The following is a 27,666-nucleotide window of genomic DNA, read 5'->3' as shown; positions in this document are numbered from 1 at the left end:
TTTGTGTTTACTTCCTCCCAGCTGTTTCTTTGGCGTTCAAAAGACACCGAACTAAACATAACTTGTTTTAAAAAACACGTACATTCTTCATGTATTCCAATTCAGTGTTTGTGTAGATTTCTGTGGATCGTGCGATTAGGTTTTATAACGCTTGGCTGCTGACTTCAAGCAACACAAATAGGTGAGTAATTTTTTAAAAACAAAATACTGATGTCGACATTTTGTTGTTTTTCTTAGACAAAGTAGCACGTCTGACTTGACTTGTGTGGCGACTGTCTGGAGACGTGGAGATCAGAAATAATTATTGTAACAAAAAAACAAAACAAAACAGGATTTCATGCAGTAATACATATACTTTGTGAAACACATTTCGTTTAATTTGTTTAATTTTTATTTCAGTTTATCTAATTAAAGATATATTTAAGATGGACCCAGTTGGTGTTTTGTGGTTCCAGGGGAAGTACCTGCGTGAATCTGTTAAATTCTATAGTTTTTTTGTGACTTGAGTTTCAGGTGCTATTATTATTATTATTATTATTATTATTATTATTATTATTATTATTATTATTATTATTATTATTATTTATTATATTTTTAATGATATCAGGCGATTGAGTGTCTGTTAAAATAAATAACAACATATTTTGACCACAGTATACTTTAATAATTTTCTGGCACAGCACAGTAAGGAAAGACACTTATTCTAAAGGAGGTGGTAAAAAAAGAAAAATCAGCACAGGCCCATTAGTTGTGGCCAGATTATTTAATACCTATATAATATAATGTAATATTTGTTTTAAGGTTTGTTTGTGTTACATTGTTGTGAGCTTAGAATAATGTATAGTCCCATGTGAGTATATAGGTTAATATTGCTCATTTGTCTTAAATTGACACTTTAAAGTAGTTTACTATATAAATGGTGTGTCTTGAGTAATATGGCAGAACTAATCCAACTAGTAGGAATAAGCCTACATCTGTATCGTTAACTTTTGATGCAGTTACATTAGTTGTAAATTGTATTTTTTGCAAAAGTCTTTGCAAAACCTTCACTGTGCATTTGAATTGCATTTTAAAATGTGCAGCAGATTTTAAACAGACTGTATACATTTTCTTTTCTAACGTGTAATTATTTATTTCAATGCCAAATTATAAATTCGATAGTAGGAGACTAGCTGTACATAATCGCAGTGCTTTGTGTAGTCTTTTGTTGCTACTGTGATAGCGTCAATGGAAAGTTTTTCCACAGTACACTGCTGCAGTTAGGGTTGGTTAATAAATGTTCTTGCAAAAATCCCAGCAGAGTAGAAGTGAAGCCCCTATTGAATTAAATAGTATGTCCCGCTATCAAAGAGTTAAGCATTACACCATATGACGTGATAAGAACTGGGAGAAGGTTATTGTAGTGTAGTAATACTGAGCTACAAGTCATAACTACCGTAGAAGACAAGCAATGAACTGTAAGTACATTATAGTACTCTTCGTCCTTGGTGTCCTGAACAGTTTTGTCACTTAGTGATGAATTGCCAACACAGGTTTAGTTTTAGATTTATGTCATTAGCTTGACGTCGATATCTCCATGTTACTTTTTGGTTACTTGTATTAAGCATGGGCAGCATTAGTGCACAGTGTGACTGACAGGCAGTACAATACACAATTGTAAAGTACTAGATTTCATTGCCTAAAATAAGTGACCTGTTACAGCAGTCACTTTCAGCATACAGGCTAACTGTGCATGTAATCTACAGATACTCCATATCTCTGAAAACAATGCAGCTTGGGAAATGCAAGTTTGGAAATGAAATAGATGTACTAATTGACAAGCCCTGATAATTTTGTCACATTCTTGTACGGTGAACTGGGAGCCATCTTTTCATTTACTGCAGCCTGAAATGAGTTTGGGTTATATACAGCAAACTCATTTACAAGTAACTGTGAGTTTTACTAACATACGTACGGTCGCAGACAAAAGTATTGGCACCCTACATGAGAGACAGCCTAGTTTCGGCCTATATTTAGGCCACCGTTTCAATGTGGCCCAGGGCCGGTCTTTGTATGAACGCAAAGCAGACAGACCGCCTTTTCACATCACATTAACAATTTGATCTTCTGTGCAAACATGGAAAAACAAGAATTTTCTATGATGTCAGATTTTTATGTTTTACGTTTGGGGAGGGGCAAAAAACATGCAACGCTTTTATTCTTGGTGTCATAATAACAAAATCAGTAAACGTACCATATATATACATTAACACCGTCAACTTTGCTTTAAATTTATGTAAACATACCTGTCTAGTAAACCTGCTTCCAGTATTCAAGTGCAGATAACAATCACCCCTAAAGATTGGATCAATGAGTTTGGCAAGGACGAATTTCACTTCGATGATAATGTGCTGTTTTTGTGCAGCAAGGCTGTAGATTATAATCTTGGGTATAAAAAAAAAATATCAAAAGCCTTAACTATCCCTTGGAGCGCGGTCAAGACGATTATTAAGGTGTGGAAGGTGTATGGCACCACCAGTCCCTCCAAACTTAATGACCGAGCAAGAAGGAAACTGATCAGAGAGGCTACCAAAATAACTTTGCAAGAGCTACAGACTTTTATGGCTAAGACTGGTCAAAGTGTGCATGTGACAACAATATCTCAAGCACTCCACAAATCTGGCCTATATTTTACTCAAGAAAGCTCACCTTGAATCCTGTTTTAAGTTTGCAAAACTCAGGAGATTCTGTAGCCATGTGGTAAAAAGTTTTGTGGTCTAAAATGCAACTTTTTGACTCAAATGCAAAGCATTATGTTTGGTGCAAACACAACACAACACAACACCTAAAGAACGCCGTCCCGACTATAAAGCATGGTGGTGGCAGCATCATGTTGTGGAGATGTTCCTCATTAGGAGGGAGTGGGGCACTTGTCAGGATAGAAGGGAAAATGAATGGAGCAAAGTACAGAAAAGTCTTTAAGGAAAACCTGCTGCCCTCTGCAAGCCAAAGCACCCAGCCAAAGCTACACTGGAGTGGTTAAGGAACAAAAAGGTAAATGTCCTCGTATGGCCCAGTCAGAGCCCCGACCTAAGTCCAATTGAAAATTTGTGGCATGTCTCGAAGATTGCTGTCTATCAACGCTCCCCAAGGAACTTGACAGAGCTTGAATAGTTTTGTAAAGAGAAATGGTGAAATATTGCCAAACCTACCTGCAAAGTTGGTAGAGACCTATCTCAACAGACTCACAGATGTAATTGCTGCCAAAGGTGCTTCCACCAAGTATTAACTCAGGGGGGTGGAGATTTATCCAATTATGATCTTTCAGTTTTGTATTTTTAATATAGAATCTTTTTCTCAATAAAAACTTTTTTCCCCTTAACAATGTGGAGTATGGTGTGTAGGTAAGTGGGGAAAAAATTGTTCTTTTAATCTTTAAAATGCATGAAACTCTGAGGCACTGACACAACAAAATGTGAAAAAAGTTCAATGGGGTGTAAACTTTCTATAGGCACTGTACGTTTGCTTGGCTTGGGAAGTTGGCTGTTGGCGGGCAGGGGGTGGTGATATAAAGGGTACAAATAGCACTAATTTTATATTGGTGACATTTGTTCAGAGAGAATAGCTGGCGGTATGCGAGGGTGGCATTATAAAGGGGGGCGGTATAACGTGGGACAACTGTATGTAATAAACCATGGAAACTGCACAGGAATGTCTAACAGTGCCTTTCACTTTGACCTGGCTGTCATGGTTTCTGGAACAAAAATACAAACCTGTATGAGTCTCTGGCCATGATGCACAGTATTTGAACAAATAATTTTTACATTATGACTTAAAATACATTTTAGTGTGTATTTACTTGCGTTACTTTTCTAAAATAAAATGAATAAATGAAATGACAAATGTTTCAACTAGTCTTTTTTGATGTCTCCAACATTAAAGACAATCAGAAAGTCATTACAACAAATGTAGACTAGTCCCGTGTTTTATTAGGGCCTATACGCTGTTGAAATTAAAAAAAAAAAAAAAAAAGAATACTTATTTATAATATATATATATATATATATCTATATATAGATATATATATATATATATTATATATATATTATATATATACCTTACCTATACCTAAACACGTTCTTCTTGCCAATTATGTTCCCAAGAAACGATGTTACTGTATTTGTATTTTTGTAAAAGCTTGATGCCTCATAAAAAATACAACCCAATAAGGTGTATTTTATCGCAATTATATATTTTTCCTACATAATGCAATAATGTGTTTGTAAGTTTGTACAGTTTTTTTAAAAATATAAACAATTCTACACAGTAAACAGTGATTGCAATGTTTTGAATGCCTTTCTTCATCGTTCATTTGTAATATGTACTGTATGCAATGCATTTTAATATAGCTGCATTTTAGGAACACTCAAAGCCAGTAAAAAAGTTAAACAAAAAGGACTTGATGTACCACCTTATTTTAAAAGTTATTTATATTAGTTATATTTTGTCCAGAAATTCAGTAACATTTTATAAGTAGGCCTATGTGGTCTCACCTGGATGTGAATAAAATAGGCTGGTCAATGTTATTCTGAAAATCATTTCATTTCCTTCAAGGCATTTTATTTGACATTTGATTAAATAATGAGACCTTAAGAGACTGTGATCCTGGGCTGTTTCTTTGTTCATCTGAAGTTGAGAGCGTTAACTATGTGTCTTTAAAGGACTGCTCTGTCTGCTTTTTTTCTTGTGTTTTGTACCTAATGCATTAACTTAGCTGGTCAGCATATTCAGTCTATAAAGTAGGTACTATACTGAGGCAAAATACCCAAACTCGTGTCTATTAGCCCCCAATAGCAATGATGGCTTTTATTTCATATTGGCAAGTGATTACTGCCTCCCTTCTCTTTTTTCTTTTGCTCAGTTGGTTGTTGTTTTATTTTAGTTTTATTGCAGATATTTTTAAATGCAACAAATCAAATTGTTTAGTACTGCCTGGTACCTAATCACTTGCTGTGCTGTATGCAAGATTTACTGCAGACCTTGGAGTGAATGTCCCCTAAGTACAGTAAGTCCCCTAAGGACCAGTAACAGCACAGGATTTATTTGTGCTTTGCTCTTTGAACTGTGATGAAGGTTTAGTGTACAGTAGGTGTTAATCCAGGCTCAGTGAGGTGAAGATGGCAGCAGATGGGAGTCAAAGCTTAACCCCTTTGTGTTGCTGCAGTTTGCACCTTATTCTTTAACGCTTTAACATTTCCTTCCTGTAGCCACATGTTGTTTGTTACTGGTGACAAAACATTAAGGAGGCCAGCTCAGTATTTCATTTGGTTTTGTTACGGGTGACTAACTTGTTTTGGAGGTTGTTTTGTTAACAACAGACTCCTCATTAAGACTAAAAGTGTTTGTTATTTATTTCATACCAGATTTGTTTGGTATGTGTGTTTTGAGGACCATACACGTTTACATATTTTCAGTGCTACAGTATATTAGACCTTATACAGTAAGCACTAGCATATCCGACCCTATAAAATGTAGACTTCAGTGATGGTTAAACGCGTGTGATGCATATCTGATTATTTCATTTCGGCCCGTTTCAACCCTTTACCGTTTTTCAAAGAACACAAAAAAGATACAATATGAAAAATACATATTTGAAAGGACGTTGTTTTAAAATAAGTAGACTTCCATCATGGGCGTCCACAGAATTAATTCAGGCGGGGGGGGGGCAAGGTGTTTAAAAGTAGTCGGATAACGAGGTAATTCTTCTAAGCCTCATTTACATTAACAACTCAGACTTAAGATAAAATCACATGAAAACCAGTACTGTAAATGTGCCTCCATTAGGATTGCCCGGGGGTGGGGTCCTGTTTGTAATTTTATTTAAATATACTATGCTCAGAAATCTGATCCTGTGGAGGAGTAAATTACAAAAAAAATTAAAAATAACAACTTTGCACAGTGGAACTTTGAGAGAGTAGCTCATACCCAAATTGCAATGAACAGTGGTAACCCTAGCTTCCATATTGACTCCGATTATCAAATTCATACTAACAAACGTCAAGAAATACACAGTAAAATGGTATAACCCTTTGCAGTCCTATGTTGGGTCAGGTCCGATATTACAATTTTCCCTTTCCAGTCCGAGGTCGAACCCTGTCCAACATCATCAGAAAGACGTCAAGCACAGTCTCTAGTCGTTTTTTCTCTGGAAAAGCTGAGAAAATCTTTCAATGGCTGAGTGAGACTGATGGAAGCTTCTTGATGTTATAGCAATAAAATAATGACTTGGATCACATTATTGATGAGTTTGAAGAGAGGATTTATCAGTATGCACATCTATGAGGTATGTGAAAAATAAAGAACTGATGTCCTTTTGCTATGCAAGGCCTTTTAAGCCTGTTTTGCTCTGGGGAAAAAAAAAAAATTAAGTGCGTGTAAAATAGACAACGCATGCGAAAATAAATTGGCCCTGTCGCGTCTGACAAGTGCTGAATAAATGGGCCGATTAGGGTTAATCTAATTAGTAACAAGGTGCCTTACTGGTCGTGGTTTCTTTGCACTCCTGGTTGTTTTAATGTGTGAGTTCTTGTCACACTGCCTTTCTTTCCCTGTAGTCTGCAAACTGAACGCACAAGTTATTTCCTGCCAGTGGAAAAAAAAAAAAAAAAACGCTCCTGCTCCTGCTCCTGCTCCTGCCCAAGAATCTCTGGACAACCATCTTGTTATCCTTTTGATCAGCTTGGTGTGCTTTTCTGTAGCTTTAAAAAATATTGTATCATCACTCGAACAAATGACACCTCTCTAGTACTGCATACCAGTAACTGAGAGAATTAAGGTTAGGACTAAGGAAAGGGTTTCAAAATAACTAACAGATTTTTTTGTTTGTTTTCTCACTGTTTATTATCACTTCTTTGTAAGGACATGTAAATGGTAGCGTCTTGACTTTTGCCCTTTTATTTTTTTATTTCTTTATTTAAAGAAATAAATAAATAACTGAATATACATTTTCAAAAAGTGCAACACATCTATAGATCAGTCTATTCATTTTCATGAGAAACAACTGTTTTTTTTTTTTTTGTAAATTCACAGGCGCGGGGGGGGGGGGGGGGGGGGGGGGGGGGGGGGTTATAGGTTTTGTTGGTACAGTACTATATTTTCAACATAAAAAGTGTTTAAATTCAGAACAATATGATTCACACAGTTTCCAGAATTAAAACAGTTTCCCAAATCAGTATTCAAAGTTGCAGAATATAGTGCATGATAAGGCCCTAATGTCACAGTTCACTTGTAAATTAAATAGCACAAAAGCAACAAAAGATCACAGATAAATAAATAAAATACATCACAGTACCTAAAACTGTTTAATGACTTACTGTTAAATTACCTGAGCTTGTCTCGTTTGCTTTGTTTTGGCTGCATTTTCATCATGTGAAACTGGGGGAAGCGCTGTGTAACTACACAGTAAGACAGACTGATTTGGCATTAGAGAGAATAAAAAAGGGGGGCTCTGACAGATATTCAGATAAATTGAACAGATGGGCTTTGTGTCAGAAAACTGGTGACGAAGTCGGAAATCATGTGTGACGGGTAAGTGCATTCATTTGTGTGTGTATATATGTGTGTGTGTGTGTGTGTGTGTGTGTGTGTGTGTGTGTGTGTATATATATATATATATATATATATATATATATATATATATATATATATATATATATATATATATATAATGGGGATTGATTTTTATTCTTAATACAAGGGCAGTAAAACGCGGCGTGTATCTGGGTGCCAACCTGGTGAAACTCTATTGTAGAAACAGGTTTTGAAAATTCAACAACCCCACTAAAATGTTACATGCTCATTTGGGGGATTGACCACTGTTTCTTAATTCGGTAATTTTTCAGTATCATATGGGTAGTGTTTCCTGCAGTCCCATTCGTTCTTTTAAAATTCTGTTTTCTTTTATGAGTGTGTGTGTGTGTGTGTGGTGTGTGTGTGTGTGTGTGTGTGTGTGTGTGTGTGTGTGTGTATATATATATATATATATATATATATATATATATATATATATATATATATATATATATATATATATATAAAAAAATATATAAGTGCCTATAGAAAGTCTACACCCCCTTGAATTTTTTTCACATTTTGTTGTGTTAGTGCCTCAGAGTTTCATGCATTTAAATGATGATTTTTTTCCACTTATCTACACACCACACACCATACTGTTAAGGGGAAAAAAGTTTTTATTGAGAAAAAGATTATATATTAAAAATACAAAACTGAAAGATCATAATTGGATAAGTCTCCACCCCCCTGAGTTAATACTTGGTGGAAGCACCTTTGGCAGCAATTACAGCTGTGAGTTTGTTGGGATAGGTCTCTACCAACTCTGGACACCTAGATTTAGCAATATTTGACCATTCTTCTTTACAAAACTGTTCAAGCTCTGTCAAGTTCCTTGGGGAGCGTTGATGGACAGCAATCTTCAAGTCATGCCACTTAACTTGGCGTATGATTTTGAAGGCGATTGGTTACACCTTTAGCTAACTTAGGGTTGCTATTACAAGGGTGGTGGACACCAAGCTATTTCAGTTTCTATTTTTAATTAATTTTCTACAACATTTCTACAATATTTTTTTCACTTGGAAGTTGTGGGATAGGATGTGTAGATAAATTAAAAACAAAAAAAAAAAAAAAAACTGTTTTAATGCATTTTAATTCCAGGCTATAAGGCAACAAAAGGTGAAAATTTTGAAAGGGGGTGTAGACTTTCTGTAGCCTGGTTGCCTATAATTATGGCTAGCATGGCTGCAAGAGAAGACCTCAGTGACTTTGAAAGAGAGGTGACTTTGTTGGGGCGTGTTTGGCAGGAGCTTCAGTGACTGTGTCTAAAGTGATGTCGGCATGGAACTCCGAGGGAAAGACATTATCAGCAAAGGGCAAAAGTGGGTGGAAGCGCTTACTCCAGGATCGTGATATCCGTGCATAAATTCGAAGTGCAAAGCAAAATAGGTGAGCAACTGCAGATCAGTTGACTGCAAATTTCAACCAGGGGCACGAGCAGCCAGTTCCGCTGAGAACTCCTCAGAGCGGGATACCATAGCACGTTTGCGAGTCTAGTGGTGCAAAGAGCACAGGCAATGGACTAACGAGGAATGTGATATGGTCAGATGAATCATCCTTCACCATCTTCTCAACAAGTGGACGAGTGCACGTGTGGCGCCAACCTAAAGAACTCTACAGCCCATTAGTGCTCGATTCCAACAGTGAAGGGTTCTGGTGGTTCCGTAATGTTGTGGGACTCATTTTCCTGGCATGGTTTGGGTACACTCATTCTCTTAGAAGGCAAGGTCAATGCTAATCACTACTTAATGTTACTGAGTGATCATCTTCACCCCATGTTAAAGCATTTCTTTCCTGTCGTGGGGGGTGTCTTCCAGGATGACAGTGTCCCCACCCACACAGCACGTGTGGTCGTCCAATGGTTATTAATATGTCATGGCCTTCTCAGTCACCAGATCTGAACCCAGTCGAGCATTTATGGGATATTCTGGAAAGACGCCTGAGACAGCATTTTCCACCTCCATTAACCAGGCGTGAGATGATTGACTTTCTCGTGCCACATCCCTACTGCAGAATTCCAGAGGCTGGTAGACTCTATGCTATGGCGCATACAGGCTGTACTGGCCGCATGTGGTGGCCCAATGCCCTATTAAGTGACTTTACATTGGTGTTTCAGTTTTTTTTGTCCACTACCTGTGTGTGTGTGTGTAGCTATATGTATGTATGTATGTGTGTGTGTGTGTGTGTATATGTATGTGTGTGTGTGTGTGTATATTATATATATATATATATATATATATATATATATATATATATATATATATATAATATATATATATATGTGAGCGTTCCAGATGCACATGGTTATTCAGAAGACTTCTTCAGTAAAAACATGTAAGACTAGATTCCGCCATGCAATATTCTAATGAATTCTGCAATTATAAATACATGTAAAGGAAACATACTGTAGAAATCAGCTACATTCGTTTTGTTGTGATGTTTGATTTATTTTTCTAGTAACAGTGACTAATAACAGAATATATTGTAATACATGTACTGTAAGGACACACAGACACCAATGTTTTTTTTTTTTTTTTTTTTTTTTTTTTTGTAACATACTGCCCCCTTCTCTGCCCTCTTGGGGGAAAATAAAAGGTTGTGTTTCTGTGCATAATATATTTGTGTCAATATTAAGGGTACTCCAAATCCTAACTTAATAAGTTGTTTTGTATTAAACTCACCCAAAAAAAAAAAAAAAGAAAAACTATCAGCAAAAGACTTATTTCTCTGACCTATTTTTCTATGCATTATTTTAATAAGGATGCAGTGTTGATAGGCAGAAGAAAACGGGACAGAGTGTGGTGGTAATGCTGAAATTGGATTAGATTTGTTTGGTCTTTGTGATATAAACACAATATAATGTAAAAACTGAACAAACTGTATTGTTGTCCATTAAATTAAGGGATGGCTTCAATATTTAGAATAGCATTACCTAACAGATGTGAAGGTGCAGATAAAGATACTGAGAGGGTTCCTCTTGCCTTTGGCTTGTGTCATATAACTCTTTAACGAGGTTCTGCAGCCATCATTTCTGATAAGCTACTTGGACCATCTGTTAATCCAGTACATTATTGCAGGGGCCGCCCCCCAAGAGTGAAAACACTGTCATGTCTGTTTCTTTGATTTATTGAATAGACTTCAGAAATATAATGAAATTACCTAAACTGCAGATTGAATTAATCTTGTTTTTACCAAAAGAACATTGCCAATAATGTAGACAATGTAATTTTTGTTTTTGCATGAACAAACTGAATGAAAAGACCTAAATCAGTACATTTACGAAAATGTTTATCAAAAACAAGAAATGGATGTGTGTGTGTGTTTAAACATAGGTTCTTGTGCTGAAACTCACAACCCTTTGCACTGCAACAAAATGCCCTCCACTGTCATGATATCCTTCTGTATATACCCATTATGTTTTTTGAAAAAAAGACTTACTGAATGGCTTTGTAAAGTGATTTTCGGATGAGCTAGGTAAGGCGAAAGCACTGGTTCACTCAGTCTTGACTTATGAATGTGTCACATGCAGATGAATCGGTTCTACTACGTCTGTTCTACAACAGAGTAATAATACAATAGATTTTACTGTAAAGCAAAATCCCAATTGTTATGTTGTCTGCATATCAGCAGGCACAATAAACAGTATTTCATTACATTGACTCTTGAGTAATGTTATAAACCTGCTAATTTTAGTAGGTGCATTTGTCTTGGGATACATTAAAAACAATAATAGATTCCTTATTTAGTAAATAATTTAACTTGCAGACAAACATACCTGATTCAAGTTTATTCATTTTTAAGGAACTACAGGAAGTTAGACTTGGTACACTAAGCTTGAGTTTAACTCTGATTTATAGCAGTCATTTGACGTCAGGTGGATTGTTTGTTTTTTATTATGTTCAGAATCACTAGATTTAAATAAATGATGAAATAAAATGTGGTTACTACAGTACTCATACATGCAGCATTCAGTATCTTCAGATATAGCCATGTGGGTCGTATAGAAAGAGAAACCTACATTCTGTTTTGTGACTTGAACGTTACAGTTCTGCAGTGTGAGGTAGGGATACCCTCACAGAGAGCGCTGAACAGGAAAAAACAAAATTGTCACAAAATCTTAGCAACTCTGGTTGCAGAGAGGAAGTGGTAATTGCCAGGGACACTTGATGAAGTGAAGCAACTGACTAAAAATAATGGAAACCAACAGGGTCAACCCTAAAACAGGATTACCAGATGAACAATCAAATAATTTTATTGTTTGAAAGGTGATCTTTTTGTTTTCCTTTTCACTCAATTGATGAGATTTGTTATCTAAGCCCAGTAGGTGAGCAGCAAGCCCTGCAAAAGGGCCTTATATTTTAAGTTTAATCGACCCCAAGTACTAATAGGGATAACATATATAGTAGGGATGGGAATTATAAACGTGTAAATGTATGAACTCCAAAGAAGTGGTTAAATGTTGACTAATATGCTAGACGTATAAACAGTCGTGACACATTTCGCCAAACGCATATTTTTTAACGTATTTATTTTAATAATTTTATTATCATATACAGTCAGTCCGTTGCATATCCGACTGCTGTAGAGCCAGAGTAAGGGCGGATATTATAAAAAGAAAGGGGTTTGGCGATTGCCACCAGGTAGCTTTTCTAATTGGTGCAATAGAAAGGTTGACAGTGGGGCGGGTTTAATTCTCGGTCGATCTAGCACTTCATTGGTGCACTGTGTTTTTCATTCTGTAGTAGGTGTGGTATAGCATCAAGGCCACGGGTTAATAAAGTTAATGAAAAACGTATTTTCTAAAGTTTGTTATATTTTTAATAAAATGACATTTCTAAACAAAAGAATGAAATTAAGCTACATTTGGAAGTATTTTGAGGAACCGGACCAGAAAACCATAGTATGTAAATAATTATGCAAAACAAAATTGCCGTACCAGAAAAACACGTTCAGTGCTTCACCATTTGAAATGAAAACATTCAGAAATGACTGTGGATGGAGGTACAGGTGGTAGTAAACAGCAAACATCCATAATAAACAAAACGCTTCGAATAGCTACTGACATTTAGTTAGCCCTTACATCACTGTGAATACGTATAACACGATTTTGAAAGGATTGTTTTTCAATATTAATTCAGAGAACACATATGTGTAAATAAATTTATGTGCTTCCTTTAATTTACTAGTACACTTTATTTTATACACTCTGTGCCCACAGAGCCAGCACAGCTACATCTCAATAGCACAGTACAAATACAAAGAGACATTTACTAAGATAAAAGTAATAATACAGATACTTTTAAAAAGACCAAATTCCTATTGGACTTAATTTTTTTTTTGTTACATTCTATTGATTTTTTTTTTTTTTGTATTACATGCAGGACAGATGCTATACGATCATTACCTTTATTAAAAATGTGCACTGAATGTGAACGGTTAATCAGCAAATGCCCATAAATTAACCAATCAAAAATTTGATTAGAGTGACAGCCCTAATTTCAATATATGCTTTGGTGTGTACGTGTTATTTATGGTTTTGTGATGATATTTGCTTATTTAGGGTTTCTTTTCTTAGAAAATACTAACCAAGGCTGTCAGTATACATCATAATGTAATACAAAGAATGTGTGTGTGTGTGTGTGTGTGTGTGTGTGTGTATATAGATATGGTTTAAACGCTGACCCCTGCAATGCATTTAAACAGTCATAAAAATGTACCAAAAGCACATCCCTAATACATAGTTTGTAAGCTTAAACCTGACTTCTTCGAAACCTGCTGGTTTAACCTAAGGAAAAATGTTGAGGATCAACACACATACACATTTTTATTTTATTTTAAGAATGACTTCCATGTTATGTGGTAAAATAAGATGTCTGTGTTATAAAGTGCCAGCACAGCTTTTCTTCAGTTCAGAAACTCTATCAACAGGGAGAGACAGAAGCAGAAGTTAGACTGAGAAGTTGTTTACAGTTTGAACAACACCAGTACTGTATTTACTGTAGAAATATTGCATGAATCACTAGTATAGGGAATTGGGGGACATGCTGTAGGAGCGTTATATTACTTCTACAATAATATGCTCTGATGGGTTACTGGTTTCTAATGTAATTACCATGATCTATTCCAGAAAAGATAAGTGTGCTTCAGGCAGAAACAGTATAAAAGTAGTTGGTTTATTTTTTTTAGTTTTTAAAATCCCTGGCGTTGTGGTTTCTGTACGGGATAAACAACGATAAGTATTGAATCGGTGAAAATAATTAGCTTTGAGTGCTGTCAGACACAAGGAACTGTGGATTATGTTATTTACCGATTCAACACTTTGAGTTGTTTATTCCACTTAAAACATTTCTTCCTAATTGATTGTTAATTTAGTAATTGGATTTGGTTTTTGCTCCTTTGTTACGTTCAGTTCATTGGAGTTGGAGTTTGAAATCCCACTTTACACAGACAGTGTCTGTTGTAAGTGAAGATAGTAGCGAGCCCTATGTTTTAGATGTAGAATTAGAAAAAATAGATTTGCCTAACTTAAAACTGATGCAGACCTAAATGTCATTACACACCAATCAGTTTTCAAAAAGTGCATAAATGGGCTGTAAGCTTGTTTGAACAGTGGTTAAAGCCAGTAACGAAATGCAAATGCTGAGTTCAAATCTAATGTCCATGTAATTAATGGAGGTTTACAATGTGATGATGAAATTGCTTTTGTTACTGAAAAAAAAGTTAAACTAATACACCTGTTCATAATTTAACAAGGAAGGTATAAAAGAACAGGTTTGCACAATAAAAATAAAGTGCCACTCCTGAAAGCCTCCCTCTGCTGCTATTAACTTCGTTATCATTCCTTGTAAAGACTAAAAGAGTTGATGGCTGCGAGATCCAATACATTGTAAAACACATGACCAGGCTACCTGCGAGACCCAGCTTTCACTGAATAGTTCCCTGCCATCTGGTCTTAAATGTCAACTCCATACTTTGTTGTACTGTTAAACTTCTCCAGTCCCTGATGGTAACATTCTTTCTCTGCACTTGTGAACGGTGCTTCAGAATTGTAGTGGAGTACAGCTCTGTTTGCAGGTCTCCTGCAGATGGTGGCAGTTCTTTCCTTTTGTTTATTTACAGTTCCAACCAGGCTTGCTTTTTTTTTTTTTTTTTTTTTTTTTTTACTTTTCAACTCTGTTGTCAATTGCAGTGAGGTAAAAAAAAAAAAAAAATGTTGGTGGTAACATTTATTTTCCTAAATAGGGTCCCATTAGCCGAAGTACCACGTTGTCACCCAGCCTTTGGTTAGCTGGGCGAGTCTCATCCTTGCCAAGTAGAGGTAGCCATTGACGAAATATTTGGACTGAACATCCACTGTCTGCCAAAACCTGATCCCAAATTTGTCAGGTTTGTTAGACATTTATTGAGACCATTGACTTTTGGGGGGGTGGGTGAGGGAGCAGCCAGCAATCTCTTTGCGCACTTGGTCCTAGCACTGTCCTCACTTTTACTGCTGCAGGAATTTTTTTCATTTGCAAACATAGTCTTCACCAGAGTCAGTTGCATCAGTGGCAAGAACTAAAAATAGATCACAGGAGATACCTGCTCACATGACAGATAGTAGACATTACAAAATTGGAGACCACCCCCCAAGCAGCGTTTCCGCTGCCAGGACTATCCTGGCAGGAGTATGCCACCCCGCTGTCAGCATTGCTGCTGACAGCCTTACAACATGTGGGCCCCTTGAAGCCTCCGGTCCTGGCTCCGGACTTTGTGCTGGACTTTTGGGCTTTTAAGGGGGGAGGTGGCCATTGAGGGCATGTGTGCTTTGCACGGAGGGGGGGGGGGTGTATATGTGACAAAGTGTCCGCCCCGTGTATATTTTCTGTCGTTGTGACACACACCTAATAAGCTCTGGTGCAACCAGTTGTCTTTAGAAGTCACATAATTAGTCGAATGCAGTTAACGTGTTTCACATGTTTTCAGGTTAAATACATCTGTCTCTGGTCAGTCCCACAGTTGGTTAGTACATTTCCTAACAAAAACTACATCATGAAACGAAGGAACGTTCAAAGCAAATCCGGAATATGGTTCTTCAAAAGCACCAATCGGGTAGGATATAAGAACATTTCCAAGGCATTGAATATCCCCCAGAGCATAGTAAAGTCCATTATTAAGAAATGGAGAGAATATGGCACAACTGTGAATCTGTCTAGAACAGGCCGTCCTCAAAAACTGAGTATCCGAGAAGGGAAGTAGTCAGGGAGGCCACCAAAAGGCTTATGGCAACTGTAACGGAGTTACAGTCTTCCACGGCTGAGCTGGGAGACACTGTGCATACGGCAACAATAGCCTGGGTGCTTCACAAAACTGGCCTTTAAGGGAAAGTGGCAAAAAGAAAGCCATTGTTGAAAAAAACGGTACATCAGATCTTGGCTAGAGTTTGCCAGAAGGCATGTGGGAGACTATGAGACCAAGCTGAAGAAGATTCTATGGTCTAATGAGACCAAAATAGAGCTTTTTGGCCTCGACGCTAAGCGCTCTGTTTGGCGCAAGCCTAACACCGCACATCATCCTGAGAACACCATCCCTACTGTGAAACATGCTGGTGGCAGCATCATGCTATGGGGATGTTTCTCTGTGTCAGGGCCTGGAAAGCTTGTGAAGATAGAGGACAAAATGGATGCAGCAAAGTACAGAGAAATCCTGGAGGAAAACCTGCTGAAGTCTGCAAGAGACCTGGGACTTGGGAGAAGATTCATCTTCCAGCAGGACAATGACCCCAAACACTAGTGGCCCAGTCAAAGCCCGGACCTCAATACAATTGAGACTATGTGGAAAGAGTTGAAAATTGCTGTTCACTAAAGGTCCCCATCCAACTTGACGGAGCTTGCGCAATTTTACAAAGAAGAATGGGCAAACATTGCAGTGGCCAGATGTGCAAAGCTGGTAGAGACTTATCCAAATAGACTCATGGCTGTAATTGCTGCCAAAGGTGCCTCTACCAAATATTGACTCAAGGGGGTGAATACTTATGCAATCAGTTATTTTCTGTTTTGTATTTGCAATTAATTTAATTTAGAGCAATTTGTAGATTTTATTTTTCATTTTGACATTATGGACTTTTTTGTGTTGATCAGTGTCAAAACTCCTAATTTTAAATCAATTTTTATTCCATGTTGTAACACAATAAAATGTGGAAAAGTCCAAGGGGGGTATGAATACTTTTGAGAGCTATTGTAAGTATCTTGGTCATTCTTATTCAGAATACAGGGAAGAGAAAGATAAAAGCAAGCAGTTTTGCAGAATTGGCTGCCTCTGTTTGAGGCCTCAGGCTTTAAATTGAACAGGTTTTACAAGCCCTTTCCAATATGGAACAGTCATTTCCATTTAAGTATGTCAATATACCGAATGCAGCATGTCCAAACATGTACGCATAATATGTAAGCCATATTTTATATGTTATCTGGCTTGCAGATCCTAAGTGCTCATTTGTGCTGCCCATATCATTTGTAGTCTCTGTCAGTCATGGTATGCTGGCTGGTAGGTCTTGTCCATGTGACACTGTACCTGGCATATAGCCATTAGGCTACTGTTAACTTTCGACAGGTCACAAGACCAACACTGGAACACATTGTTCCCGATCAACCTGCAGCTGTTCAGGAGGCCCGAGGAACTTATTAAGTGTAGTTTAGAACCTCCATCAAGGAGATCCCGAAAGGAAGATGTTCCATCTGTTTACATTCTGGGTTCTAAATGTAATAAGGAGTGCCAGTGCTGTCTGCTCCTCCATTTTGTTCAGTTTTCCAAGCAAATCACATAAGCGCCCATTGGGAAAAAATAAATAAATAAAATATATTGCTATCCACTGGCATAGAAGAGTAGTGGTTTTGTTCAAAATATGTGTATTGACTAATTGAAGTAATGTCTTTCCTTTCTCTCCAGGATTCTGCTGGTTGTTTTGCTCTGATTCACGGCAGCACTCCTGGCCTTCGTGACCCCAATGCTCCTGTGTTGCCTGTTGCACTAAAAGATAAGCAGAAGACCAGTTGTTGGGAGTTTATGTATCTGGGATCTCTGCTTATTTAACCATGGGAGGGGCTGTGAGTGCTGGGGAGGATAACGATGACTTAATCGACAATCTGAAGGAGGCTCAGTACATTCGCACCGCGAGGGTGGAGCAAGCCTTTCGAGCCATTGACCGGGGAGAGTACTACCTGGAGGGATACAGAGAAAATGCCTACAAAGACTTAGCCTGGAAGCATGGCAACATTCATTTGTCAGCACCATGCATTTACTCTGAAGTGATGGAGGCACTGAAACTACAACAGGGGTTGTCCTTTCTCAACCTTGGAAGTGGAACTGGTTACTTGAGTACAATGGTGGGCTTAATCATAGGTAATGTGTATGCTGTTCCCAGTTTTAAATGGATAAACGGGTTCATATATAGAAAATGTGTTTTTATTTTTCATAAGTCTGTTAGCTTGTCTAGGTATCTGTCTCAATCTGTTAATTTTTAAAAAACAAAATTTGTATAGAAACATGCCTAAATCGGGTGGCACATTGTGTTTCACAATTACAAATACACACAGAATGAAACAATTACATAATAATAATAATAATAATAATAATAATAATAATAATAATATAATAATAATAATAATAATAATAATAGAAACAGCTTAAATAAAATGTTTCTTGTTGACCAATAGAGTAGTTTTAAAAACATAAAATTAAAAATTAAATATTACTGACCTTTCTTGTTAGTGTTTTTAATATTATAACATCTGTGATCACATGGCCGTTTTGTTTGATTTGGAACACCCTTTCCTTCCCTCTAATCCCAAACGATTAATTACTTTTCGTAATTTAAGGTCAATTGACCACTTTAGGTTCACTGGTGCCATTGTTTCCACTCTTCCTGTCTCCTGGTGGACACTTTGGAGTATGTGGTCCAGCTCTACAATAACACCCGGATACCATTCTTAATAATACAACCCCTGAAAAAACAAAACTGTCTCCTATATACGCTGTTCTCCCTGGTGTACGGACCAGCTGCACTCTATGAAGACAGCTTGCCATAGGCTTGAGTGTAAGTGGAGGGACCCCGGGTTAACTGTGCACTTTCAGGTCTAGAAACAACACCTGTATGAATAGAAGGATGCTACTGCCTCAGCCAGATCCACTTATTTTTCAAGGCTTATTGAGAATGGCCATGGTAACCAGAGGCTTATGTTTTCCATAATAAGTCAGTGTTAGAGCCAAACCGTTCGTCTACATTATCAGTTTCTCAAAATCTATGTAATAATTTTAAGATTGAAACATTATACGTCAACTTCCAGTTTTTGACACAACAGTTATTTCGTTTTTACCCTGTGCCTGAGTTTATTGGTATTCCCTTTATTTATTTTGCCCAGATTGCCTCCATAAGCCTGACTGAATTGATTCCAAAAATTCAACCCACTGCTTGCTTGTTAGACCCCATTCTTACTTTTCTACTTCATTCCTGCTTTTCGGCTCTCTGCCCATTGGAGACTAATATCATCAGCAAGTTTTTGAGCTCTGGAGTTGTGCCTTCAGCGTTTCAGATCACTGCAGTGCAAAAAAATAAAAAAAATAAAAAACAAGTCACTGATACTTTGGGTAGTTATAGGCCTATATCAAATTTGCCTTTGTCTGAAATTTTGGAACATGTTGTGGCACAACAATTTAATAATTCTTTCAAAAAATAAACTCTGTGAAACTTCTTCAATCAGGCTTTATACTGCTACATAGTACTGAAACAGCCATTGTTAAGGTTGTAAAGGATATTTTAATGGCTTCTGCTCTTTCTATATTAGTTCTACTGGACCTTAGTGCCATTTTTGATAATGTAAACTATAATATTCTACTTGCTCGGTTAGAGAGCCTATTTGGCATTTCTGGCACTCTCCTTAGTTGGTTTAGCTCTATAAAGAGACTTTCTTCGTAAAAACCCCACCCAATTTTTAAGTCTGTTGACCCTGCCAAAGGAGCCCTCGGGTGTTCCACAGGGCTTAACCCCGGCTTATATATATATATATATATATATATATATATATATATATATATATATATATATATATATATATATATATATATATATATAATGTTCCCACTCCCACTTGGTCAAATTCTTAGGCATCATGGTGTGAATTTCCATCTTTACGCTGATGACACTCTGATTTACTTGCAAACTAAACCTGACTGAAGTGCCTGTTTCCATGCTTACTAATTGTATAACTGATATTAAACATTGGATGCAACAAATTGAACTGTGAGAAGACTGGTCATGTTACTAGGTTCTCTGCTCCAACTGCGTAAATCTAACAGTTTAAGCGTGGCTGTAGATGGTGTACAGACCATGTGTTTAAAATGAAAAAGTTGGGGGTCATTTTTGACTCTAGCTTAACTTTTGAGCCTCGTGTACAGAATATCGCCAAGGTGGCCTTTTTTAATCTTAGGAATGTCGCCTGGCTGCGCCCTGTTCTCTCTATGCCTGCTGCGGAGAAAGTGGTCCATGCCTTTGCATATTACCCCTGTTCTGGAATCCTTACATTTTGGCTTTTTTTTTTTTTTTTTTTTTTTAATTCTGTGCTTTCGTAGTGATCAAATCCAAAGCCAACAGAGTGTTTTTTCAGAGTAATACAAACACATGTGAACTTCAATTTTTACATAACAAAATTAGGTTGTGTACTATATTTAAAAGTTGAGCTCAAGTTAAAGATATGTCTGGCTTCAGATTTCTTTTTTTCTTTTATTTTTTTTAATTTTATTTACTCCTGTCAAGTTTGTATTATGATGGTAGATGAGTGTACAACAGCTTTTTTGTGGAGGTTTAGTCCTTAAAAGTCGGCACCTGCTGTACATCTCTTGCTGATATATATGTTTGGGGGTGCTGAACTGAAAATGGGTTCGGAAATAGAGAGAGGGTTTTGGCTGTATGCATGAACCTTTTGTTAATCTACATAAACACAAAGCAGTATTTGGGCAATTCCTCAACTGCTCATTTAGGCCAGGAAACATCTAGAAACTGTCTCCTCCAATGTTGATTAAGCATTATTTGATTACTTAGAACAACTTTATGAGAGTGTATCAGGATATAGGTGGCTTACTTTTGCAGAAGCTTTTGGCCTCCGAAAGGCTAGGCCTTTATCTCAACTTGCCAAATTTGTTGAAACTGTGCTTGAACATTTGCCACAAGAACTAATTTACTTTTTCATGGTATTGATGTCTGAATGGTTGTTATTAAAGCCATGAGTTGATTAATTTGTATATTAGGCCTATACAGCATATGGTATATACAGCTATGGCAAAATTTGACATCACCTACATGTAGGATAGACATAATTCAAAAATAATAAATAAATAAATATAATAATATATATATATATATATATATATATATATATATATATATATATATATATATATATATAGAAAGAAACACTAGAAAATGGTATCGCAAAAGTCTACCGGAAGCCAGTAGTACAGTATTTCATTTTAGATTTATTTCTCATTATTTTTCATTTAATTTCATTAACTAAATGGGAACTAAACTAAACTAAAAAATCAGTATGTAATTCATTATGTTAGCATCACATTATTCAGCATGTTTACTTTGACTTTATGAAGCAACATTTGTAAATTCTATAGGGTGATGCAAAACTTTTTGACAGTAGGTTGTTGTTATTACATACTTAAAATGAAGTGTTTAAGTTTTTGTTACTGGACAGTGCTGACAAATTAAGGATAACTGAAGTGTGTGGGTTTTTTTTTTTTTTTTTTTTTTTTTTTTATAAATATAAACTCTATAGTCTTTTATTGTTGCTTTGATGAAACATGAAGTAGTAGTTTTGAAATGGTAGTGTATTGTGCCTCCTTGTGGCCATGACAGGGTTTTTTTTTTTTTTTTTTTTTTTTTTTTTTTTTTTTTTTTTTTATTTTGTTTGTAAATTCTAATGTACAATATATTAATATTGGGTATAACCTGTAAGATTGTACAAATGTTTAGATTCACTTCTCATTTAAATAGTCACAACTTGAACTGGTCCACAACTTAAATACTAGCAGGTATTATGGAATACCTGAACAGTCTTAATTCAGAATTTCAGTTAAGAGTATTATTATTATTATTATTATTATTATTATTATTATTATTATTATTATTATTATTATTATTATTTTACCAGTTAATTTAATGAGTTGAAGCAGGTACAGTTCTGTGAATGCATTACATTTTCAATCATGCTTGATTTTGTAGATTTAATTATTTTTTTTCTGAAGAACTAAATAACTCATTTATAGTTTTTGTATTTTAAAACACCCTTCATAAAGTTTAAAGACTTAACTTACATTTCAGGGTTCACTCATCGTTAGACAGCCAAACATGTTTTATCTCTAACATGCAAAGACTTGTGTTTTGAAGATTACTCACGCTAAATTTTCATGTACATATAACATATAACATTTTGTTTTGACACTGGGAATAACTTGCAATGAAAAGAGTTAAGATACTGAGAGTGAGACATAAATTGATGCTCTAGGGTCCACTTTTTACATAACTTTCAGAATCCTGTTCTGTGTACTTACTGGACATCGTTCTATCATCAGCAGTTATAAATTAGTTTAATTATCCAGAAGTTTTGAAAGAAAGTAAAGTGTAAATGGGAATTTAGCATCTATGGGTCTGCTGCTACCACAAAGTCTGAAACCACAAAACCACAAAAGTATAACCTTTTGATCTCCATGTAAAGAAGAACTAATGGTACAGGAAAACTGAATGCTCTTGGTTAAGGTTCTTAAAACAGCAACATCCGAATATAATTATAAACTAATTAAATAAGAATGCTTAGCAAAAACAAACTTTATTCCAGGCCATTAATTTTCTAAAGCTAAACAAGTGTTCTAATATGACCCATCAGTTCTTTTAACCGTTAAATCAGTGACTCCATCTGTATGATGTACACGAGGGGTCTGCAATTCAATTTCATGGTGGGCCAAATGACCTACAGGCAGCCTCAGAGTGGGCCACTTACATCCCCAACCCAAATCCAACCCCCCCCAGGTTTTGTATGCAAAACCTCAAATGTATTATTTAGTCCACAATCAGCAAGCATTTTAGAAGCAATATTGCAAAACAATAATTTTCTGCTTAGTGCCAAGAAATATATTGTAGCGGCTGGCTATGTGTAGGGGTTATGGTGGTCAATGAAGAGAGAGACAACAGGGTACAGAGAAAGCAGTAAAACTGCTTTTTTGTTTTTATCAAATCATTCTCGCGCTGTTTTATTCAATGGGTCTCTTTTTTTCATATTCCCTTCTCTACGTGGTTCCCTCAATCGGCATGCAGCATGCACTTTTATGGACGCTGACTCCGCTCACTCATCACCCATTGGCCCATCGATATCCATTCACATTCATACGCAGGCAGGCTGCTAGGGAGAGAGATTATCTAGCGAAACAGACATCAGCAGACAACACAGGAAACATTGTGTACAGCATACAGTTCATTATGTTTGCCCCGCTGCTACTGTATATGAAGATCATATGGGGAATCCCCCATGACAGACCCTCCTTGCGGCAATATTGCAATGAATTTCCGCTCTTGCTCTGTCCTTGATACAGCCCTGCCAAGGTGGCTTCTGCTGGCTGTCATTTGCCGACCATTGATGTACACTATCCTGTATGACATAATTATTTTAAAAGTCCCTGCATTTTAACAGCATAAAAATCTATTTTGGAGCACCTTTACATTAAAGATGAACGCCTTGGCTGAAAATGTCACAGTGTTCAAAATGATTTATATAATCTACTTTACTAATGTACCGGAATTAATTTGATCAAGGGTCAGCAGGTCATTTTTTTGTTTTATGTGTGCATGCATACATTCTAGAATTCACATGTGCACAGGAAGGCTGAAAAAGGCAAACGCTAACTTACTTAACAGCTAACTTATTTCCTGTGACATCGGTACATATTTATTTTAAGACTGTATCTGTTCATGAGTACATGGACTGCAGTAAGAAAGCAAGTTACTTATTTTATTTCATATCTTTCCTTGATATAACCTTCCATTGACATGTTTCTTTTTAATTTTAGGTCCATTTGGAGTTAACCATGGAGTTGAGCTTCATACAGATGTGGTAGAATACGCCAGGGAAAAGCTAGATGATTTTATTAAACATGGTGATAGCTTTGATAAGTGAGTATTGTGTTGTTTAAAAGTTGTAAATCCACATTTCAGAATTTATCTCCACTTTAATTAAGAGGAATTCGTCCTACTGTGATTTACTGTGTGTATTCTGCAAGCTATTTTACATAACAATATGTTTATTGTAGTGCATCATTTGATGTGTTGTGTTAACTAAAATTGTGTTCGCCTGTCTCTCTCTCTCTTATTTATTTATTTATTATAGCAGAATTCTGTGTTTTGTGACAACCAATTGATTTGCATCGTTCCCCAGTTTGACTTAAATGAAAATGCACATATTTCTGTTCAGCAATAGCTAGTAATTGTTTAATTAAGTTCTGGTTTATACTATGGTAAGATACGAAAGCTGATGTTTATTTCAAATCGTTCTATATACAAATATGTTTTAACCAAACATTAGCACAGCAAATGCAGCTTTGGAACAAACTACAGAGGATTGGACTTTTTAAAAATGCAGCCTTATACTGAATACAGTAGCAAATTGCACATCTCATACTGTGTTCTGTGATAAATTAATACACTGGAGAATACAATTCAGGCTTTTCTATATGCATTAAAAAAACACTTTGAGCACTTTATAAACCCAGAACACACAGGGTTATTATGAAAGCTATGTAAAGTCTCTGTTGAACAAAACAATATTAGACATTCCATTTTCTTCAATTTTTGTCAGGTTTGAGTTTTGCGAGCCCAGCTTTGTTGTTGGTAATTGCTTGGAGATTTCTTCAGACTGTCATCAGTATGACCGAATCTACTGCGGTGCCGGAGTTCAGAAGGATCATGAGAACTACATGAAAATACTGCTGAAAGTAGGGGGAATCCTTGTAATGCCTATAGAAGATCAGGTATGTTTATTGAACGATAGTAGTGCATTTTTTGCTAATACTGTACTTTATTAAGGTTTTCTTTTTTTTTCTTTTTTTAAATCCACCATGAAAATGACAGGAAATCTCAAATGATGTTGTTAAACAATGTAATAATACAGTGTTTGCTATATATTATTCTCTATATATAGACATGAAGTCATCTAAACATTGAAATACATTGTGTTGTGTTTCTTTTTTTTCTTCCTTTTCCACAGCTGACCCAGATAATGAGGACAGGACAGAGCGCATGGGAAAGCAAAAATATCCTTGCAGTGTCATTTGCACCTCTTGTTCAGCCGAACAGAACAGACAGAAGCAAAACAGATACAGTAAATCTGCGTAAGTGTGTGTCTATATATATATATATATATATATATATATATAAATATAAAAAATCTGCAAGGATTGAACAAGAAAAACAGACACTTGCATGTCGGAAGAAACAGTTTATTTATTTATTTATTTTAATGATATTAAAGGTTTTGTAATTGTGTAAACTATGCATTAGAAAAAATCTTAGTAAACATGTTCCTAATTGGATTTAGTCAAGTGACCTCCTCTGTAAAGATTGAGATTTATGTAGGGGAAGTTGTACTATACTACATCATCCCGGCTAATACAATTTGGTCTAAAAGCCCCACGGTTGTGTTAGGTTAAGAGTATTTGCAAGGACAGTGCTAGGGTTACCATATTTTATGTCATAGCTTTAACATGGAGAATAGTTTGAAGACTATCTTGTAGTGTTTAAGTCATTGAAGTTTTCATGTTTGCTGAAAATCATTTTTTGGTTGGCACAACTTAAAACATACCAATTGGGGAATTCCATCTATATGTTGTGATTTCAACTGTAATTCTTAGTCAGTATTTTGAGAGTTCTCAGCCAGTCCACACTTTACCTATATTAAGCACTCATTTTATCCATGTAGTTATTCATTTTATTTTTCTTTCATAATATGGATATAAAAATGTCTTGTTAAGAGCTATGCTAAACAATCCACTTTGTAATAGTGTCCAAAAATTCACTTAGGATGTGTCGAGAATGCCTTTCAACCCATGTAGTTTTTAAAATCAGAGGCTATTTATGATTGGGTCAGTAACAGCAAATGGCCGCGAGGAAATAGGTGCATAGTTTTTTTTTTTTTTTTTTTTTTTTTTTTTTTTGTCACCCCAGCTAGGGATATATATAATATATATATATATATATATATATTTAATATATATATATATATATATATAGCGAATTAGGCCCCAGTACTTGTAGGATCTGAAGTGGCAAAGCCTCTGGCGTGGCAACACATTAAAATATTTTTACCTAATGAAAAGAAAAGAGCATGTATCCAGTGCTAATTTAAGCATTACAACTGACTTTTTTTCTTTCAGCTCCAATATCTGTTAGAAATTTACAGGACTTGGCCCGCATCTACATTCGGCGCACCCTTAGAAACGTAATCAATGATGACATGCAGGCCAAAGGCACTACCCAGAGAGCACCTCAGAAGCGCAAAAGGAGGAGGTGCCGACTGCGTAGAATCAACACCTATGTGTTTGTAGGAAATGAGCTAATTCCCCAGCCTGTTGATAGTGAGGAGGATGAACAAATGGAGGAGGATAGTAAAGAGGAAGAAAATGAGAGCATCAAGCAAGAGGAGCCACCGCAAAATCTGCTCATAGAAAAAATAATGTCTTTGCCTTTACCAGAATCTTTAAAAGCATACTTGACATACTATAGGGACAAATAACTCGCCTACTGAAACACTTGTATTTTTAAATCTAGGATTTTTTTGGTGTATCCAGTTTGGTCTTTAAGTAGATGAGACTGCCATGGTAAAGGCTGTCACACATGAAATCACTGATTTACAGGCAAAGTTTTATGAACCGAGTTATAACCTGTAGGTTTAAATCTATTCTGCAAAGTCTGAGAAGCAACTGCTAATGTTTCTTTCCTATTTGTTCATAACAAAACATTGTTCTTGTGGACATAGGATTTATCACCTACAAGCAAAAAAAATAAATAAAAAATAACAATTCTAACACATCCTACTAAACATATAGTTCAATCAAAGTTTGAAGCATAATTACGTTGGTTCAAGTTATTTATTGTGATGGTCCATCAAAAGACTTGATGCTTTGAACAATTTCCCTAAAGTGCTTGTTTTGAAAATATGTTTGCAAATGTTTTGCTATTATGAATTTATAAGCAAATGGTCAACATAATTACATTATGATTGAAATTAAACTTTCTTTGCCTTTGCAAAGATAATACATGGGGGCTTGCAGTGGCACAAAGAGCAAATGCACTTTATTTGGTTTGACATAAGCATATTAGGGCAGACTTTTCTGCTTTCAAATTGTGTTTCTGAACACAGTTGTAGCTTACCAGCCACAGGTAAATCAATCCTTATCACTTTAAATGGTAGTATTACATTATACTGGTAACTATGTGTAGCTCTGGGACCTTTAAAGAAACAAGATATGTGTTGTTTTTTTTTCTTTTATCTTAAAAACACATTTGGTAATGTTTTTTTTTTTCTTCTTTAATTTCATCTCTTTGCTGGATGGAGTTTCCCATCAATTGTACTTGTCTAAATTGATTAGGCTTTGCTTATTGGAAGAGTATTGGTAAAGGCAGTGACAAGGATGTGTTAAGATAATCTATAGCTGTATTTGTTTGTATAGTAGGGATAGCAGTGCTTTGATTTGGTGAGGTGATTGTGTAAATTGCAAGGATTCTTTTACATTCCTTAAGTGTTTATGAAAAAGAAGAAAAAAAAGAAACATTTACAGCATGGGAAACATGTGGCCATGTTTTGCTTGCCTGTTGCCAAACCACTTGTTACTACATGGAAATGCGGAGCACCTCGATCACAACCAGCATTTATTTTGTACTACCTGTTTTATTTTACTTTCATTTAAAATTAAATTATTGTATTTTTAGTTTTCTTCAGTAGGTATGAAAGATACAAAGAAAACAGGTCAGGTAGT

At 35.9% G+C, this 27,666-nt stretch overlaps 1 protein-coding gene across 1 annotated transcript; it reads left to right on the top strand.

The window, feature by feature from the left end:
- On the top strand, window positions 1–27,666 carry LOC121314372 (protein-L-isoaspartate O-methyltransferase domain-containing protein 1-like). Its single transcript, XM_041247553.1, has 6 exons — window positions 1–181; window positions 17,533–17,985; window positions 23,707–23,809; window positions 24,492–24,663; window positions 24,900–25,023; window positions 26,065–27,666. Exons 2-6 carry the CDS (start codon window positions 17,679–17,681, stop codon window positions 26,421–26,423), a joined length of 1,065 nt encoding a protein of 354 aa, XP_041103487.1. The 5' UTR covers window positions 1–181; window positions 17,533–17,678; the 3' UTR covers window positions 26,424–27,666.

The sequence above is a fragment of the Polyodon spathula genome, chromosome 4, assembly GCF_017654505.1.
Source record: "Polyodon spathula isolate WHYD16114869_AA chromosome 4, ASM1765450v1, whole genome shotgun sequence".
Classification (NCBI taxonomy): domain Eukaryota; kingdom Metazoa; phylum Chordata; class Actinopteri; order Acipenseriformes; family Polyodontidae; genus Polyodon; species Polyodon spathula.
The sequence above is the reverse complement of the archived record's forward strand: the minus strand, read 5'-3'. Positions and strand labels throughout refer to the sequence as shown.

Coding starts and splice junctions, on each gene's coding strand:
- LOC121314372 (XM_041247553.1), top strand. CDS start 17,679: ATGGGAGGGGCTGTGAGTGCTGGGGAGGATAACGATGACTTAATCGAC. Junction 17,986..23,706: donor AATGGTGGGCTTAATCATAG/GTAATGTGTATG, acceptor TTTTAATTTTAG/GTCCATTTGGAGTTAACCAT. Junction 24,664..24,899: donor TAATGCCTATAGAAGATCAG/GTATGTTTATTG, acceptor CCTTTTCCACAG/CTGACCCAGATAATGAGGAC.